Genomic DNA, 18458 nt, shown 5'->3' on the forward strand with positions numbered 1-18458 from the left:
ATTTGTAGTTCAGCAACTTCTGGATGTTATTTAACTCAGCATTATCCAGTTTTGTTTTGTTTTGTTTTTAATATGCTGCCAAATCTTCATGTGGCTGCATGGGGGTGGTATTGCCATCGTTTTGTGGTTGTTTATTGTTATGTTTTTATAGTGATTTTTATTTGTTTTGTTTTAACATTGTGTAAGTTGCTTGGGGACCTTCGAGTATCAAGCGACTAATAATAATAATAATAATAATAACAAATGATTGGTTGGTTGGTTGGTTTGCAACTGTTATAAATGCTCACCGTGCTTATTTTGCATACTTCCTAGCTCTAATGGAATGGCCACTGTACTTTTTTCATTTCATTTCCTCCTGACCTTACTGCTTACAGATCTCTCTCTCTCTCTCTCTCTCTCTCTCTCACGCACACACACACACACACACACACACACACACACACACACACACACACACACACACACACACACACACACACACACACACACACACACATGTGTTTGTTTCCTTGAACCTGCAACTGAGGATTGCATTTCATGTGTCTGATCCAGAAAAAGCTTATGCTGTACTCAATGTGTTGGTCTTTAAGGTGCCACCAGACTCCCTGTTGTTTTTGCTGCAACATGGCTACCCTTCTGGAAAATTGCTAACAGAGATCCTGGAGTGTTAATCATAGTAGACGAAACTGGACCACAGGGACACATACTCTGGCCTGGCATAAGGCAGATTCCCAGGCCTTCCCCAACCTAGCGCCCAACAGATGCTCCAGCTCCATCAGCCCCATCCAACATGGCCAACGGTCCTGGGCGATGGGAGTTGCAGTCCTACAAACGTCTGGAAGGCACCAGGTTTGGGAAGTCTGTCTTAGGCTCTGCCCTACATCCTTGTAAGGGCAAAAGTATATAATGAAAGGGAGAGAGAGAGAGGGGGGTATTTCAATGTTTTGTTCCTTCCCATCCTGTCTCCTCCCTGTGAAGCTTGTCACTGTGATCCTGTGGGTTCGGTGCGCGATGACTGTGACCAGATGACTGGCCTGTGTTCCTGTAAAACGGGCATCACCGGCATGAAATGCAACCAGTGCCCCAACGGGAGCAAGCTGGGGATGTCCGGCTGCAAGAAAGGTGAGAGGAATGAGGAGGGGAGGGGATGCTTCCTTCATGGCTTCTGGGTTTTCCCCACCCCCTCCTTCCCATCATTGCTAGGAGAATCCAAGATTGCTGAGTGCCTTTTCAGTGGCAGCTGCCCATCTGTGGGATGCGCTCCCCAGCAAGGTCTGCCTGGCATCTTCCTTGACATCTTTGTGGCACCACGTAAAGACGTTCTCTTTTTTTCCAGGCATCTGATAAACTGAGACAATGTTGCTTTGTTATTACTGTTACTACTGCGCTGACAAAGCTTTCTATGGCTGTATGGAGGGGGGTTGTTTTATTATTTTCTTTTATGGTACATAGGGATGGAAGGATCTGTCAATTTCAGTTCTCTTTGTTTCTCCTTTTTCCAATTTTAAATTCAGTTCTCCCCATTTCTGCAGCAATTTGCATTTTTTTTTAAAAAAAATCCTCATGAAAATTCTCCAGCATCTTAGTGCGAATTCCTCCTAATAAAAATATTTTTGTAGGCAGTTTTGACAAAGGTACACATTTTTTGCAAGCCCTTTCTCATCATTTATGCATGTTATTTTCACTCATATCTTCATTTTTATGCACATTTTCCCCAATATATGCTTTTTTCTAAATACTGTTTCGTTGGCGAACTGCGTCACAAAATTCTAATACATGTGAATTTCTAAGGATGGCTGTGTTTCTGTTTCCATATTGATTTGGAAAGTGAGAATTTGATAAATTCTTTTGAAATGCAAACTAAATTGAAGTCCATCCCAAATGGTATACTTATTTTGGTTTTCAGCAGTGTTGTGAATCACTTGGAAACTCTTGAGTAACCAGCGATAAGCAAACAAACAAACAAGTAAATAAATAAAAATGCCTGTTTGTGGCTTTCATGCCTCTCCACCGGGCAAAAAGGAAGGACCTACCAACGGATGGCTGGCTAAATCCAGATCTGAGTTTTCATGCCAAGCTTTTGCTGTATTTCATGCCATCCTTCTCAGATCCGTCTGCGCCCTCGTCCTGCACAGAAATGGTGTGTGAGTTCGGGGCATCCTGCGTGGAAGTGCACGGCTTTGCGCACTGTGAGTGCCCTTCTGCACTCTGCACAGAGGCCAACATGACCAAGGTGAGCAGGCAGGGAACCCCACGGCCAAGGGCTTGGAAATGAGGGTTCAGCAGCATGTAAGTGCACAGGGCAAAGTCCAGTGTGGCTACGTCAGGAACAGCACATCTTCTGGAGCTTGGCAGGTAGAAATGCAAGCATGATGCATAGGGGGGTAATTAGTTTGCCCGGTTTTTCCGCCTTCCATTCTTTTTTACCTTCTTTTACTTCTACATTATTTCTATGCCACTGTATCATTTTTTAAAAAAATCAAAGTGATGTTACAGTGTTAAAACATGAAACACCATTTAAAACCTCAACATACAGACAATCAAGGTGACCAGCTACTGAAATATATAAATTAAACAGCTGCAAATCCCTGTGAGCATTAAAAAAGCGTCTTCAAGAGATGCCTGAAAGTCAAGAGTGAGGGTGCCTGCCAAATCTCTGCCAGAAGAGTGCTCCACAGCGTGGGACTGGCGGCATTAAATGCCTGACTTCTGGTTGAGGCCAGTCGTGACATCTGTAACATGAGGGGACAAGTAGCATTTTGTTAGTGTTTCTCATTCTGTTGCGTGTGTTTTCCTTACTGAAAACAATTGCTTGTATTGTATTTTCTATGGACGATGTGCATAATCAGTCCTCTCTCTTGTTCTTCATAGCGTCCCTAGGGTTGTATCCAATGTCAGTCCTACTCAGAGGAGACCCCACTGAAATAAATGGACCTAAGTGAACCATTTCCATTCATTTCAACAGCTTCTCCTCTGACTAGGACTGACGTTAGATACGTTAGATACAACTCCCAGACTTCATATTTCCCATTTTACAGATGGGGGGAACAACTGAGCTGGAGAGATAGCAGCTTTGGCCAACACTACCATGCATATCTACAGTTAAAGTCAGGTCACTACATCTTTAAAAAAAGACCCTTTAAAAAAGAAATATCTTTTGGAAGATGTTTTGTTTTTAATACGTTTTATAGATGATTTTAGTGTTTTGTCATTTGTATGGGACCCTTGGCTCCTTCTGGGAGGAAGGGCAGGATATAAATTTAATAAATAAATGAATAAATCAGAGTGTCAGAGTAGGACCTGGGAAACCAGGGCTCGAATCCCCACTGAGCCCTGAAGCTCCCTGGTTGACCTTAGTCCACTCACTGCCTCTCAGCCTAACCTCACTTCACAGAGTTTTTGTGGGGGTTAAATGAGAATAAATCCCACTGAGCTTTGCTCTTTGTCCCAGCTGTGTCAGCAAAGGAACAACCCAATTGCCTTTCCATCTGATTAACCACCATTCTCTCTTTCTTGGTCTGTCTCTCTCTCCCTCCCTGTTTTTCTCTCTCACACACACATCTCCTAGGTCTGTGGGTCAGACGGAGTGACCTATGGTGACCAGTGCCAGCTGAGGACCATCGCTTGCCGGCAAGGGCAGGTCATAGAGGTGAAGCACTTCGGCCAGTGCCAAGGTGAATATGTCAGTACTGTGCTGGCCAGCTTTTTCAGCAACAGCACAACCAAGCAGGGACTTGGGGGCTTGCTGTTGACAAGCAGGACTGATGACCATGGGCATCCCCAGGAGGAAGGGGAGAACAAGGGAGCAGGTTTGGGCCAGCTGAGATGCGACACAGGACCATTGATTTCTATTTGTACATTTGTATCCCCTGCCTTACAGGCCCCTGACAGCAGGGATGGGGAAGCTCTGGTCCTCCAGATGTTGCTGGACTACAGTTCCCATCATCCCTGACCATTGGCCATGCTGGTCACCGGGGCTGATAGAGGTGGGAATCTAGCTAGCAACATCCAGAGAGCTGCAGATTCCTTATTCCTACATTTAAAAAGGCAGAGTTGTGATGGAGGTAGTGGGGAAGGGGCAGTAAAGGCAAGTGATGGTCTAGTTCAAGGATGGGGAAGCTCTGGTCCTCCAGATGTTGTAGGGCTACAGCTCTCATCCTCCCTTGCCATTGGCCATGCTGGCTCCCTCCTGAGGCTGATAGATTGGTGTCAACAATGGAACCAATTACCTAGGGAGGTGGTGGACTCTGTGACACTGGAGGCCTTCAAGTGGCACCTGGACAACCACCTGTTGGGGATGCTTTAAGTTGGATTCCTGCATTGAGCAGGGAGTTGGACTCGATGGCCTTAGAGGCCCCTTCCTACTCTACTATTCTATGATTTTGTGATTGTATAATATCAGAAAGGCCACAGATTTCCCTCCACCCCTGTTCTGAAAGACTTTCAAAAGAATATTAAAATCACACTTAACAGGCCTAAATGAGCATTATGAAGCCTAACTAGCCTAGTCCTTTATGGAATTCTCCCTCAGAATCTCATGTGTGAAGATCCAAATCTAAAATTTCTAAAATTTAAAAAACAACAAGGGGGAGGGGGGAATCCCAATGTTCAAAGCTGCTATTTTGAGGGTCATGGTCTGCGTTAAGGTCCAGGAACGTATTCAGCATTTCGATGTTGCGTGTGTATGTAAACCGGGGCTCAGATTTTGGTGACAAGCATTCAGCTTTTGACCCTGCAACTGTCAAAAGCCAGATTTCAAATTTGCTCTGAAACAAAAGAGAACAAACACACACTCTTCTGAGCCTTGGTGCCTGATGAGAAGTTATTGATTTTGGTGTGTGATATGCAAGCCAATCTGATCTACTAACTTCTGGTGCAGACAGACTAGTGGGGGGAAGAGAGTTCGGGTGGGTGGGCGGGCAGGCCTCAAATCCTGAAGTGCTTTGGAAATCTGTTATCTCACAATCAACGGTGAAGGTAGATAATTTTAGACTCTGGACCCAGTGGTTATTTTGTGTGTGTGTGTGTGTGTGTCTTTAGATGATAAAGTGTATGATTTCAGTTACTTCCTCATGGTGGCCAGCTGCGTTTGAGGGCCCCTCCTGCGCATTCTGCCAAGTGGACGTCTGCCCCCAAAACCTGAAGACAGCACCACTCGAAAAACTATTTTCTCCCAGTTTCAACATAGAAAAGAGCAGCGCTACAAGTCATATGATTAAATTGGCTGCCAATCGCTTGCTTGCCCGTAAGAAAAACCAAGGAAACTGCCTTATCCTCACTCAGACCAGGGGTCCATCCGCTTCACTGTGGCCTGCAGGGTTTCAGGCAGGAGCCTCTCTCAGCCCTCCCTCGAGATGCCAGGGATTGAACCGGGGACCTTCGGTGTGCACAGCGGGTGCTCTGCCACTGAGCTGCCCAGACTTGTTGGCAGCGACTGGAGAAGATGCTAAGACCGCCGCCACCCCCGTCTGAAACCTTCGGCCGTTTGGAGCCAGATGGACCTTATTTGGTGTAAGGCAGCTTCTTAAGCACCGCTTCGGATGTCCTAAGAGAAGGGCTGTAGCTCAGTGGCAGAGAATCTGCCTTGCGTGCGGGAGGCTCCGGTTCAGTCCCCAATGGCATCTCAAGGTAGGGCTGGGAGACGACCCTTGTCTGGAGCCCCGGAGAGCCCCTGCCAGCCAGTGTAGCCTGCCCTGAGCCAGAGGGACCCAAAGTTATAAGGCAGCTTCCTATATTCCTATCAGAGCCCACTATCTGCTTCTGACACCCTCCAGCCGAGAGGTTAATGAACCCCGTCTGTGTCGCCATACGTGACTTGCAGGCTCTGTCGACTTTGGTGCATGACATGTCATGCAGGCCTGATCAGTTCCAGCCTGCCGCTGACTGCCACCTCTCTGCTTTCCCTCCAGAATCCATCACGCACACCAGCCCCGTCACACCGCCTACAACCATGGCCCCCCTGGACCCTCTCCTCCTCCCTCTGCCCCCTCAGGCTACCCCACAGGCTTCCGAGCAGGCTGAGACGGCAGGCAGCTCCCAGCGCATTGAAGTCAAAGCTTCCCCACAGAGCCATCCGGTCACGAGACGAATAAGCACCCCCCCTCGCCTGGCCACGACCGCCTGGACAACGCACGGTGTCCACCAGACGACCATCCGGACTCTCTCCATCGCCCCAGTTGTCCCAATCACCAGCCAGCCAGCTTATGTCGAACCGGGCAGCGCGGAAGGCAGTGGGGACCCAGAGATGGGCGTCAGCGGAGACCAAGAAGGCAGTGGTGCAAGTTCCGCTGGTGAGCTGGGGTCACGTGTGCCGGTTCTTTGTCGCACATGCAGGGGCTGCTTATTCCTGAGCCTGATTGCTATGCAAAGGAATCCCATTGGCTTGGGAACACATTCTCCCACCTGCTTTAAACAGGAATTTAGTATAGGAAGCTGATGAATGTGCCTGAGCAAATCTAGGTGCCACTACAGAGAAGGCCATGTCTCTGGAAGGAGGAATCACGTTGTTTGCCTGGCTTTGCTAGCCAAATTTTTAAAAATTGTCATTGCCGGAAACCTGCACAGCAAGTTTCTTGTCCTTGTGGCTTCACATGATAAAGCTCTCAATGGCTATTAGCCACTACAGCTATGTTTTACCTCCACTGTTGGAGGTTGTATGCTTCTGAATACCAGCTGCTGGGAATCACAAGTGAGGAGAGTGCTATTGCACTCAGGTCCTGCTTACAGTCTTCCAGCGGGACATCTGATTGGCCACTCTGAGAACAGGATGCTGGACTAGGTAGGCCTTTCGACCTGGTCTAGCAGGGCTTTGCTTATGTTGTTATTCATTTATTATTGATTGATTGATTGATTTGATTTATACCCCATCCTTCCTCCCAGCAGGAGCCCAGGGTGTCAAACAAAAACACTAAAAACAATTTAAAACATCATAAAAACAGACTTTAAAATACATTAAAAGAAAACATCTTTAAAAACATTGTTTTAAAAAACTTTCAAAACATCTTTTTAAAAAAAGGTTTAAAAACATATTAAAAAGCAGTTCCAATACAGATGCAGATTCGTCATACTCTCCTTGGATGGCTTTAAATGTGGGTTAGACAAATTAATGGAGGAGAAGGCTATCAATGGCTACTAGCCACTAAGGCTGTGTTCTCCCTCCACTGTTGGAAGCAGCGTGCCTTGGAAGACCAGTTGCTGGGAATCACAAGTGAGGAGCGTTGCTGTTGCACTCTGGTCCTGCTTGTTACGGGCTTCCCGTTGAGGCATCTGGTTGCCCCTGTGGGAACAGGAGGTTGGACTGTTGGGCCTTTGCCCTGATCTGGCAAGGCTCTTCTGAGAAATGCGTTTGCAAAGGCAGGAATCTGATCCAGGAAAGTGCCAGGGTGGCCGTGAAACCTCTTTTGATTGAGACTTTTCAGAGTTCCCCTTCCTTCCCTGCAAGATTTGCAGCCTGGCAACCTTCTTCTTCTTCCTGTCGTCGTGCAGGGGACGAGGAGAGGAAAGAAGCAAAGGTCACGGGCGCCCCAGTTATAGAGAGAGCCACGTGTTACAACACCCCCTTAGGATGCTGTTCCGATGGCAAGACTGCTGCTGCCGATGCGGAGGGAAGCAACTGCCCAGGTAAATAACAGTTTCTTGCTTTTCTAGCCTGTCTTTCATGTACATGTTCTTTGGTCCATAGCCCACTTTAGGAATAAAATCCCAGCTTTGTTTAAAATCTCAGGAATACTAAGCCCAGGGTTACATGAAATGTGTTCCCCTTTGGGGTTTTTTTGAAGTGTTCTGACTTCTTCTGATGGTTTTTCCATTAGCGCTTTTCTCCGATTTGCTGATATTAATATTCCTTTCAGCTTAGCTTAAATGCACACTGTGTAGACATTCCCTTAGATTAGCTGCGAGGGAACCTTTGGCCCTGGGGATGCTGCTGTCCCCAACTCCCATCAGCCCTGGCCAGCATGGCCACTGGACACATCCCCAGCCACCCTGAAGCTCCTGTCTGGCTCCTCTGCTGTCATGCCCTTAGGGACTATGAGGAATGGCCCAAGTGCTAAGGAGACTTCTGATATTGTGAATGGAATGTCTGGGTCCAAAGGCTCCTTACGGTTGCTTGTGATCTGCTAGGGGCTCTTGCTCCTTGGAGGAGACCCCGGATTCCAAGACTGTGCAGGACTGACAAGTATAGACCTTTTCTTTTCGCGTGCGCAGGGGCTGCTTATTTTTGAGCTTGATTGCTATTCTAAGGGATCCCATTGAATTCTAAGGGATCCCATTGATCTGGGAATACATTCTCCCAGCTGCTTTGAACCGGTGTTTAATATAGGAGGCCAATGAATGTGCTTGAGAAAGGCATTCCGTAGTCTGAGTGCCGCTGCAAAGAAGGCCATGTTTCTGGAAGGAGGAATCACTGTTGCAGGAGTGATAGGCCTTCCACAAATGGCTTCTAGAAGTGTGATCTAGTTGCTTTGTGGTTTCCCATCCTTTTAAACGGATGCAGACCTAACCACGCCCTTCCCCACGTGCTGCCCATTGTCTGTTTCTTTTCCTGTGCTGGAGTTGGGCAGACAGTCTTTTGAAGGCCGCAGAAATGCCAGCAGGTCTGAGGAAGAGGGTTGCTTAAGACCCCTTCCAGAGACAGCAGAGGAAATTAAAATGGTGCCCCCAACAACAACAGCAGCAGCAGCAAGACAAAAAAACCTGTCATGGGCTGAGTAGAAGATTTGGCTCTGCTTCACACCAAAATCAGCCTACCGGCAGCGGCTTCCCAATCCTTTCCCATCTTTTCTGCTTCTTGAAAGCATTTAAGCAGTGATTAGCACAGAATGTCCCGTGGCACCTTAAAGGCTCTTTGCTGTTTTTGCTACAAGCAGACAAAGACTCCTGTCCCTCTGGAATTCAAGCAGAGATTGAATCTGAGACTTCCGCACGCGCAAAACACTTGCTCAGCTACCACTGAGCTGGGAGTTAGCTTCATAACCTGAATTTTTCCCAGCTGTAAGTGTCCTGATTTCCCCATGGATACATGAAACAGCTTTATACTGAAATACATATATCAACTGCAGGCTTCTACCCTCAATTTAACATCCTGCCCTCAGACCTTTTTTTCCTAAAAGGCAGGTCTAAAGTTATATTGTACAATAAGAAAAGTACCTCTGAACATGTGTTGTGTGCCTTTCTCCTCACCCTGAGTAACTGCAGCCTGTATACATATGAACTTGGATGGCTTTATTTGAACCCTGATTAAGTCTACTTTCACAAAAAGGACCATTTCACACAAAAGTCCCTGGGCTGGGCAGATCCGCTCCATACATGTAAAGTACACCCAACACACATTTAAAGCCCATGACTCCCCCAGAGAATCATGGGAATTGTAGTTTGTGAAGGGTGCTGGGAAGTTGTATCTTTGTTAAGAGGGGGGAACCACACCCTTTTCTCATAATGACATCAGGGCTTCCGCAGGGACTTAAAATCCCTGGCACGCCTCTCCTTTTGAGAAATTAAACTTTGTCCTCACTTCCCTTGACAGCACGTTCCAAAAAGCAAACAGTTTGTCTTTTTGAAAATTTCACCACAGTAGAAAATAAAAAGTCGCGCCAGTAAAACCGTGGGAAAAAGTGTTAATCCGTCATGAGTTACTTAAGATTAATATATACATAATTCAATATGAAGTATTAGAAAAGGAAATCACTCCAGTCAAACTGCGAGAAAACAAGCATTGATGCATGATGAGTTGCTTAAAATGAATTTATACATAATTTGGTACACAAAAGGAGGCAGGAGGGAAAAAAGACATTGTCATCAATATATTCCCCCCCAAAAAAAATATAGGGAAAGAAATAAGAGGAGGGTGGCATATATCTGGATTCTGCTGATTAGCGTAGAAATTGCAATCGCTCATGTGGAGGATTAGGCTGGTAAAAAGACTGACGTACTTTTATTGTGTGCCATTTACACCTCTGCTTTCTCCTCCAGTGCATTAATTGTGGATTAAGGATAAGATGGTCTCAGATCCTGTTTTGCTTTTAAAGGCATTTGCTATGCTAATGTATGAAGAGACAGTTCTGAATGTGCAATGAAATGCTGGCTTTGCAAATGGGGCATTGCGGGTTGCATCTAATGCCAGCCCAACTCAGAGTAGACCCATTGGGTTGCATTCAATGTAGCGCCAAGTGGGATGTCTGTGCAAAGCTTTTCCCTTGCGCAACAGAACATTCTCCCTTTCTCCTCTCCCCACCCACCACGTGTGCCTCTGAAATCTGTTCAGGGCTTTCCCCAATCCTCGGAGCAGGTTTGGGGATAGCATGGAAGGGTGTGTGTGAAATCTCTTTGCACTTGTTGAAGTCAGTCTGCTAGCACAAGGATTTAGTTGAACCTGTCCATTGACATTAATGGACATGACCAACTTAGGTTCCATTCACTTCAGTGGCTCCGCTCTGAGTAAACCTTAATCAGCAACAACCCCATGTTTATCCAATAGAAATAATTGTTCAGGGTGGTATCCAGCGCTAGTCCTGCTCAGAGTAGACCCATGCAAGTTTTTTTAATTGTTTTTTAATTGCAGTTACATTAAAAGGGAGGGAGAGAACAAAGGAAAGAAAGGAATATTTTTTTTAAAAAAACCTCTGTCAGCTCACATTAGCAGAACATTTAAGCATCTACACATCTCTTTAGTTTACACATTTAGATCAATGTATGCCATCTAAATGTCCAAATATGTATCCAGATGGAGTTGGTCTTTATAGAAACTCCTCTCAAATGTAGCCAGGGCATTTAGGTCATCAAATCATTGCGTAATAGTTGGCGGGTATTTTCCTCATAGTGGCCATTAGGGCACATAAAGTCCGTTCTTGTTGCCCTGCCATTAATCCCCATATAACAGGGATATAATTGAAAAGCCTATGGACATCTGCAAAATCCCAAAACAAGGTTAATACAGGCAACAACTTCAGACCAAACAGAAAATATCACTGGACATGCCTGCATCATATTTATTTATTTACTGCATTTATATCCCACCTTTCCTTCAAGGCGCTCAAGGTGGCGTACATGGCTCTCCCCCTCCTCATTTAATTCCCACAATAACCCTGTGAGGTAGGTTAGGGCTGAGAGACAGTGACTGGCCCAAGGTTACCCAGTGAGCTTCATGGCTGAGTGGGGATTTGAACCCTGGTGTCCCAGCTCATAGTCCAACCACTGCAGAAAATTATGCCTCAATGAGGCGTTTCCAACACTGCACCTCCCCATTCAAGTGAATGAACAGTCCTAACTTCAGGTTATTAAGTTCAGTGGGTCTGCTCTGAGTAGAATACAACCCATAATATTTTTTTTTTTTAAAAGAAAAGTCTGTGGCAGTACTCTAATGCTGCCACTAAACCTTACCCTTCCCTGACCACAGGTGCTTGCTTTTGCTGTTGGCCCTTCCCAGAATCCTTTGGGCCTTGTCCATGTGGTTTCTTAGCGAGAACCGTGGGGGAGATGCAGTGGCTGTTTCTGCTTCCTCTGCCTAAACGTCCCTTTTGGGTCTCCTCAAAGTCCTGTTGCTGCCTGTGAGCCTCCCAAGCCTTTGTATGCGACGTATGTTCCTACTTCGAGCTAACCGTCTTTCTCTCGTTACTCAGCCGGTCCAGGACAGCCACCATCCAGGGTGGAGCTTGGAGGAACCTGTATGGTAAACTCTGTCAATTCTCGAACCTCGAGGCCTTTGCCTGATTGCCTGGCATTCTCAAAAACACTAACCCTCCATAGCACTACCCCCCTGACCCATCCAGACTAACCCCCCCCCTTGCAAACTCTGGCACTATCCATCCACTGTCATCTTTCGCTTCCCCTCCCCACCAAGGGACTGAACACTCTTTACAATTGTTTTGCTGTGAAAACTGTTGTTGCTTTTTAAAAAAAAAATGCTGCCCCCTTCTCTGTTGAGTTAACAAAACGTGGCTTCTCGGGTTTGTGTCTCCTCCGACCTTCCCACAGCAACCAAGGTGTTCCAGGGGGTCCTCATCTTGGAAGAGGTGGACGGCCAAGAGCTCTTCTACACACCGGAGATGGCAGACCCCAAATCGGAGCTCTTTGGGGAGACCGCTAGGAGCATCGAAAGCACGGTGAGCACGCACAAGCGCAAATCTCCCAAGTGTCTTGGAGGCAGGATGCGTCTGAATACCACTTGCCGGGACTTGCAAGTGGGGAGAGTTTCTGTTGCACTCAGGTCCTGCTTGTGGGGGCTTCCCATTGCGGCATCTGCTTGGCCACTGTGAGAGCAGGAGGCTGGACTAGATGGGCCACTGGCCTGATCCAGCTGCAGGGCTCTTCCTGTGGTCTCGGTCAACGTTCTCTCCTTGAAGGTCTTTAAACGTGGGTTAGACACACTCATGGAGGATCAGCCTATCAGTGGCTACTAGCCATGATGGCTATGTTCTACCTCCACTGTCAGAGGCAGCAGGAGTAATAACGGTTGCTAGGTATCACAAGTGGAGCAATCACTGTTTGCTTATTTGTATTTATAAACGTATGAGGAGAGCCTGGCTGGGAGTCCAGAGTCTGTGAGTTCAAATCCCTGCTCATGCCTCCTGGGTGTAAAGGGCCAGCTAAAGATCACCCCCACAGTGAGTGGCTCAGGGGTTACATGCCCTGCCTCCTGTGCAGCCGTGGGCAAGCTGCATAGTCCCAAGGAGCCCAGTTGCCCCCCAGCTGGCTGTTACGGACAAGGAAGGGGCTGGCTGGTGCAACTGTGGCAAGCTGAGCAGGCCCTAGCCAGCTGGGGAGGACAAGCCTCAGAGGGAGGCAATGGGAAACCCCTCTGAATGCTGCTTACCATGAAATCCCTATTCATAGGGTTGCCATACGTCGGGATTGACTTGAAGGCAGTCCATTTCCATTTCATACATATATATATTCTAACATCAGGGTGGTGTACAGCAAAAATACAAAACAATCATTAAAATGACTGGCTGCTCAAAAAAGACACCTGAAAATCGAAAGCCAAAGGCCTGATGGGCGACTGGCCTGATCCATTGTACAAGCTCTTCTTATATTCTTAGGAGCCACCAGTGTCTGTATAGTCAGCAATAGTGCCATGTTTAGTGTGTCAGCCTAGGAACCGGGAGACCCAGGTTTTCAAATCCTCCCTTAGCCATGAAGCTGATCGAGTGACCTTGGGTCAGTTGCGATCTTTCAACTTCACCTCTTTCGCAGCATTCTTGAGAGGATAAAATGTGGGGAGCAGAAGCAATAGCAGTAAGAATGAATAAACGTAGGGCTAGCATTGAATACAAACCAGTATCTCAGTCATCCTTAAAACAACCCTGCAAGGTAGGTAGGCATTAATTATTTACAAAGGTCCTGTGAGATGGTCTTCCCTTGGGCTGGATTTCCTCAAAGAACCTGTGCAGGAGGGTGTGGATCTGCAACACAAGGGCCCTTCTTTTCGCTAAATCTTTTTTGCCTTTGTTTTACTTCCTCGCTGCTGCCCCACCTGCTGGATCTCCAGTTGGATGAACTTTTCCGCAACTCTGATGTCAAGAAGGATTTCAAGAGCATCCGGGTGCGAGAGCTAGGCCAGAGCAATGCTGTGCGCGTCATCGTCGAGTCCCATTTTGACCCAGGTGAGCATCACTCTCGGATTCCACTCTTGCAGGACTCCTTGCATTGGACTGAACAATAGCTGCCTGCTTCAGTTGACTATGGAAATATTTGTTTATTAAATTAATACCCTGCCCCTCCTTCCAGAACGAGCCCAGGGCAGCAAACAAAAACACTAAAACACTAAAAACGCTGTGAAACATCTTAAAAATAGACTTTAAAATATATTAAAACAAATCATTTTTTAAAACATCTCTTTATTTATTATTGTTGTTGTTGTTTGTTGTTATTGTTATTATTATTACATTTATCAGTTATTCTATACAAAAGTGACTTGACAGGATAAACTATAACTCATAAGACCAATTTAAACCCAGAAAATTTCAATCAGTGAACAATGCAAAATACATATAATGCTCATCCTGCAATATATGAATAAGAACAAGTCTTACCTACCCCACTAAAAGATGAGCACCAGCATAGGAGGCAATATTTATTCATCAAAGGCCTGAGTGAAGAAAAAGGTCTTAGCCTAAAAGATCTTAGCTTGGTGCCTAAAGACTTGACAAGGATGGTATACAGGCACATCTCTTTGGGGGGGCCACCACTGAAAAGGCCTGTTCTTGTGTAGTCACTGTGCCCCTCCCTCGAGTGGGGCATATGGAGAAGAGCCTCTGATGAACTTTTCCGCAACAGGGTCCAGGCTGGTTCATACGGGGAGAGGTGGTTCTTGAGGTATTGGGGCTATGAGCCATGTATTTAGGTAGGGATGTGTCTCTGTGTGCCTTGATTTGGAGGGAGCACAGACATAGAAAGTGATATCTGACATGGAATTTGACTTCCTGAGAAATGCAGCTTCTATTTTTTTTTAGAAAAAGAGATAGCAAGTTACTAGGCCTTATGATTGTGAAGATACGTTTGAAAGTGTGAAAGCGATGCCCGCCAAAGTCTCAGATGCCAGAAGGGGGGCTAAATTTGTCTCATTTTTACAGGTCACAGAAATGATTATTTGGAAGCTTACTATTTCGTACTTCGGCCGCCACCAGAATCCGTGGCTCCAGCCACGATTTCTGTTAGGACAAAACTCGCCCTCTTCTCCGTAGGATTAACTTGGTGCAGGATGCCCTTTTTTCTTTTTCTTTTGAGAATGCAGAGTCCACACACAGTCCTGTATTTAATCCGACTGAGAAAAAGGAAGCTCTTGCTTAGTAAGAGGATCTGCGGCAGGCTTGAGGCACATATGATCTTCGAGGGCATAAAAAGTACTGTGTGTTTTCACCAACACCACCCTCTTCTTAAGATGTGTCTTTTGCCCTGCAGTGAGCACCACAGGGGAGAACTGTGGCTGGAACGCACTGTGCGCTGGCCCTTCTGATTTCTATTCCCATTGGAGATGGGGGGAAATGAAAGGGGCTAGATTCCAGGGATAACGTGAAAAGGGGGAACATGTCTCAGAGCTCCTGAAGCCTCATTCTCCCTTCCTTCTTTCTTTTCCTGGGCTCTTCCAGCCACCACCTATGCAGCCACCGACATCCAGAGGGCCCTTCTGAAGCAGATCAAAACCTCCAAGAAAAAGACCATCCTAGTGAAAAGGCCGCAGCAGGAGAACATCAAATTCATGGACTTTGGTGCGTGCTTCCCCCCCCCCATCTCTTCTGCATTCCCCTCCTGTCTTTTCCCTCCCTCTCTCTGCCTTGGTTATGCCTTTTCCCCTTCAAAAGAGGTCTCTGCCTGGCTCCGTTCAGACCCGGAGCCCATCAGAAACTTCCCCATTGGTGCATTGTGTTCCCCCCCTTCCTCACCCACACCCCTCCACAACTCAGATTTTTAATGGTTGTTTTCATCTTGAAAAGAATTCCGCTTTCAGTTTGAAGTGTTTTTGTCCTGTTGAGGTGTGAGCGGTGCAGATTCCTCCAGACTCCCCCTGGGGCAGGGGCGGGGAGATTCTGCTTTTTCGATCCTCGAAAGCCCTCTTTCATCTCTTTTGGAAAGACGGGAGAAATGCTCTGCATGGCAGTTAATTAGCGCAACACCCCCCCCCCCCACTTTTGATCTTCTGCCGGGCCTGGCATTAATATCACCTCCGCAAATTGCACAGAGAGGGACAATTCTCACAATGCGATCGATGGCTCTCTTTGTTCACAAGAGTGCTTGGTGTGTAGGATAAAAGTACGCTGTGTGATCTGGCGGCTTGCACATTTCAGTTGGGATGATACCCATAAATTGTGAGGTGTGTTTTGGAGAGTGAGTGCTGAGGCCCAGGTGTGGCAACGTCGTTGGCAAATGGGCTTGCTGCCCCAATTGCGCTGCCATCCTTACTTTACATGGAGCATCAAGAAAAAAAATAATAATCAAAAGCAGCACAAGAGAATTCTTGTTCTGCCTCTTCCAGGTTAAGCTCCCCCCCGCCCCCCCGATGTTGCCTTGCCTGGAGTTCTCCAGAATCTTGGAAATGCATTGAACACAGGCAGCTGAGTCAGACACAGTGGTCCATCTAGCTCATATTGTCTGCTCTGACTGGCAGCAGGTCTCCAGGGTTTCAGATAAGGTCTCTCCCATCCCAACCTGGAGATGCTGGGGATTGAACCTGGGACCTACTCTGCCCTTGACCTATAGCCCTTCCCTTAAGACAGGCGTCCCTGTTTGACCCTTGGAACTCTCCCCAGACCACACCCCTCACTGGCCTGCTTCACACCGTGAGTGCTTTTGCTGAGCTAGATGTTCCATTGAACTCTGATCATGCCTCTTGTGTGCCTGGATGGAGGACAGAGAGGCTGTGTGAGTGTGTCTAAAAGCTAGCCGACTGTACAGAGGCAAAATTTACATCCATTGCTCCGCCCATTTTTGCCTCTTGCCCCACCCACCAGTGGCATGTGGCCATCGGAAGGTCGCCCAGAAGGTTATGCAGGTCATGGGCTGAAAAAGGCTCCCCACCCTTGCCTTTTAAGAGGCTAGAAGTTGACTTATAGTGAGCCAGATCATCAGTCTAGTTAGCTGAGCAGTGTCCGCACTGACTGGCAGCAGCTCTCCATGGTGTCAGACCAGTGGTCCAGGGTTTCAGACAATGAACATTCCCAGGCCTACCTGGAGATGCCGAGGATTGAACCTGGGACCTTCTGCCTGCAAAGTAGATGCTCTGCTGCTGGAGCCATGGCCCTTTCTCCAAAGGGAGGGGCCTCTTATGGCAGAGAGTGCCGCGGTTGAGTTTCTCTACCCCCAAAAAACCCTCACCTCTCCTTTCTCGACTTGTTCTAGACTGGATCCCCCAGCTTTTCACCACTACGACCACCACCACCACCGCAACCACTATGGCACCAGTGGTCGCCACGACCCGCCACTTCACCACCACCGCCGTCCCCCGGGCCCTGTACCCGGGGAGGCCCAACAGCAAAGCACCGGAGGCAATCACCACCAAGCGGCCCGTCACCACCGTGCTGGCCACCACTGCCTGGAAGAAGCCCACGCGCCCGCCCCCAGCCCCCCAGAAACCCGGACGGCCCTGTGACACTCACCCCTGCCTGCATGGTGGCACCTGCGAGGACGACGGCCGGGACTTCACCTGCAGCTGCCCAGCTGGGAAGGGGGGCGCCGTCTGTGAAAAATGTAAGTGGCTTGGCGAGGTATAGCTGGGCACATTTCGGGGCAAACACAGTGGGTGATATCCAGGATTGTCCTACTCAGAGTAGACCCATCACAGTTAGTAGACATGACTAGCTTAGGTTCATTAGTTTCAGTGGGTCTACTCTGGATAGGATGTAGGATGCAACCCAATGGGGCTGGGGTTTCTATCTATCTATCTATCCGTCCGTCCGTCCGTCCGTCTAATCTAATCTATCTAAACTTTTGTTTTTATTGTATTTTTAATGTTTCTCTTGTATGGTTTGTTTTTTAACTTCTTGTATACCACTTTGAGGCTTTTAAAGAAATAGCGGCATACAAATATATCTATAAATAAATAAATAAATAAAATCTGTATCCCACCTTCCCTCCAGGGAGCTCAAGGTGGCATACAAACATGGTTCTCCCGTCTTTCCTCATTTTATCCTCACAATAACCCTGTGGGGTAGGTTAGGCTGAGAGAGAGACAGTGACTGGTCCTAGGTCACTCAGCGAGCTTCATGGCCGAGTGGGGATTTGAATCCTGCTCTCCCACGTCCCCAGTCCAACACTCTAACCACTACGCCAAACTGGCTTCATTTTTTTTTTTAATTAAAATTAAAAATGCCTGTGCAGATACCACTACCTGCAGTACCTGATGAAGCAAATAGGTGCGGCACCAGTTTTCAAATGACTGAGCATGCGAACAAAAGCTGGTTGGAGGGAACATGGGATAAGCCTTAAACCGCCATTGTACGGAGACCAGGCTGGCATTTTGAAAACGGTTCCCAGCATGGCAAAGGCGTGCGTGTGCAGTGGTTAGAGCAGCCTTTCCCAACCTTTGGGTCTGCAGATGTTGCTCGACTACAGTTCCCATCATTTCTGACCATTGACCATGATCGTCCAACATCATCTGGAGGGTCACAGGTTGGGAAAGGCTGAGTTAGAGTGTGAGACTAAGACCTGGGAGACCAGGGCGAGAATCCCAACTCATCCAGGAAGCTCATTGGGTGCCCTTGGGCCAGTCTCTCTCTCTCTCTTTCTCTCCCCCCCCCAATCTACCTCACAGGGTTGTTGTGAGGATAAAATGAGGAGGAGGAGGACCATGCTTGCCACCGTGAGCTCAATGGAGGAAAAGGTGGGATAGAAATGTAAGAAAGAAACTGAATTGGCACATGTAGTGAGGTTTTACTGTAGCCTTGTCAACTGGAGATCATTTTTGCCATTACAGTGCAAAAACACTTGTGTGAATAGGAAAGGGATAATATCTGTGGGTTGTATTCTTC

At 47.3% G+C, this 18458-nt stretch overlaps 1 protein-coding gene across 3 annotated transcripts in view; it reads left to right on the forward strand.

Annotated features, from left to right (window-relative positions):
- AGRN (agrin) overlaps positions 1–18458 on the forward strand; it is a 263655-nt gene that overhangs the window by 216308 nt on the left and 28889 nt on the right. For all 3 annotated transcript variants that reach the window (XM_061602122.1, XM_061602120.1, XM_061602121.1), the window contains 9 exons: positions 979–1122; positions 2109–2233; positions 3569–3674; positions 5910–6290; positions 7486–7620; positions 11971–12098; positions 13484–13598; positions 15084–15203; positions 16831–17178. In XM_061602122.1, the coding sequence (XP_061458106.1) occupies positions 979–1122; positions 2109–2233; positions 3569–3674; positions 5910–6290; positions 7486–7620; positions 11971–12098; positions 13484–13598; positions 15084–15203; positions 16831–17178 (1602 nt within the window). The remainder of the gene's footprint in view (positions 1–978; positions 1123–2108; positions 2234–3568; positions 3675–5909; positions 6291–7485; positions 7621–11970; positions 12099–13483; positions 13599–15083; positions 15204–16830; positions 17179–18458) is intronic.

This window comes from Rhineura floridana, chromosome 18, assembly GCF_030035675.1.
Source record: "Rhineura floridana isolate rRhiFlo1 chromosome 18, rRhiFlo1.hap2, whole genome shotgun sequence".
In the NCBI taxonomy this organism is placed as follows: domain Eukaryota; kingdom Metazoa; phylum Chordata; class Lepidosauria; order Squamata; family Rhineuridae; genus Rhineura; species Rhineura floridana.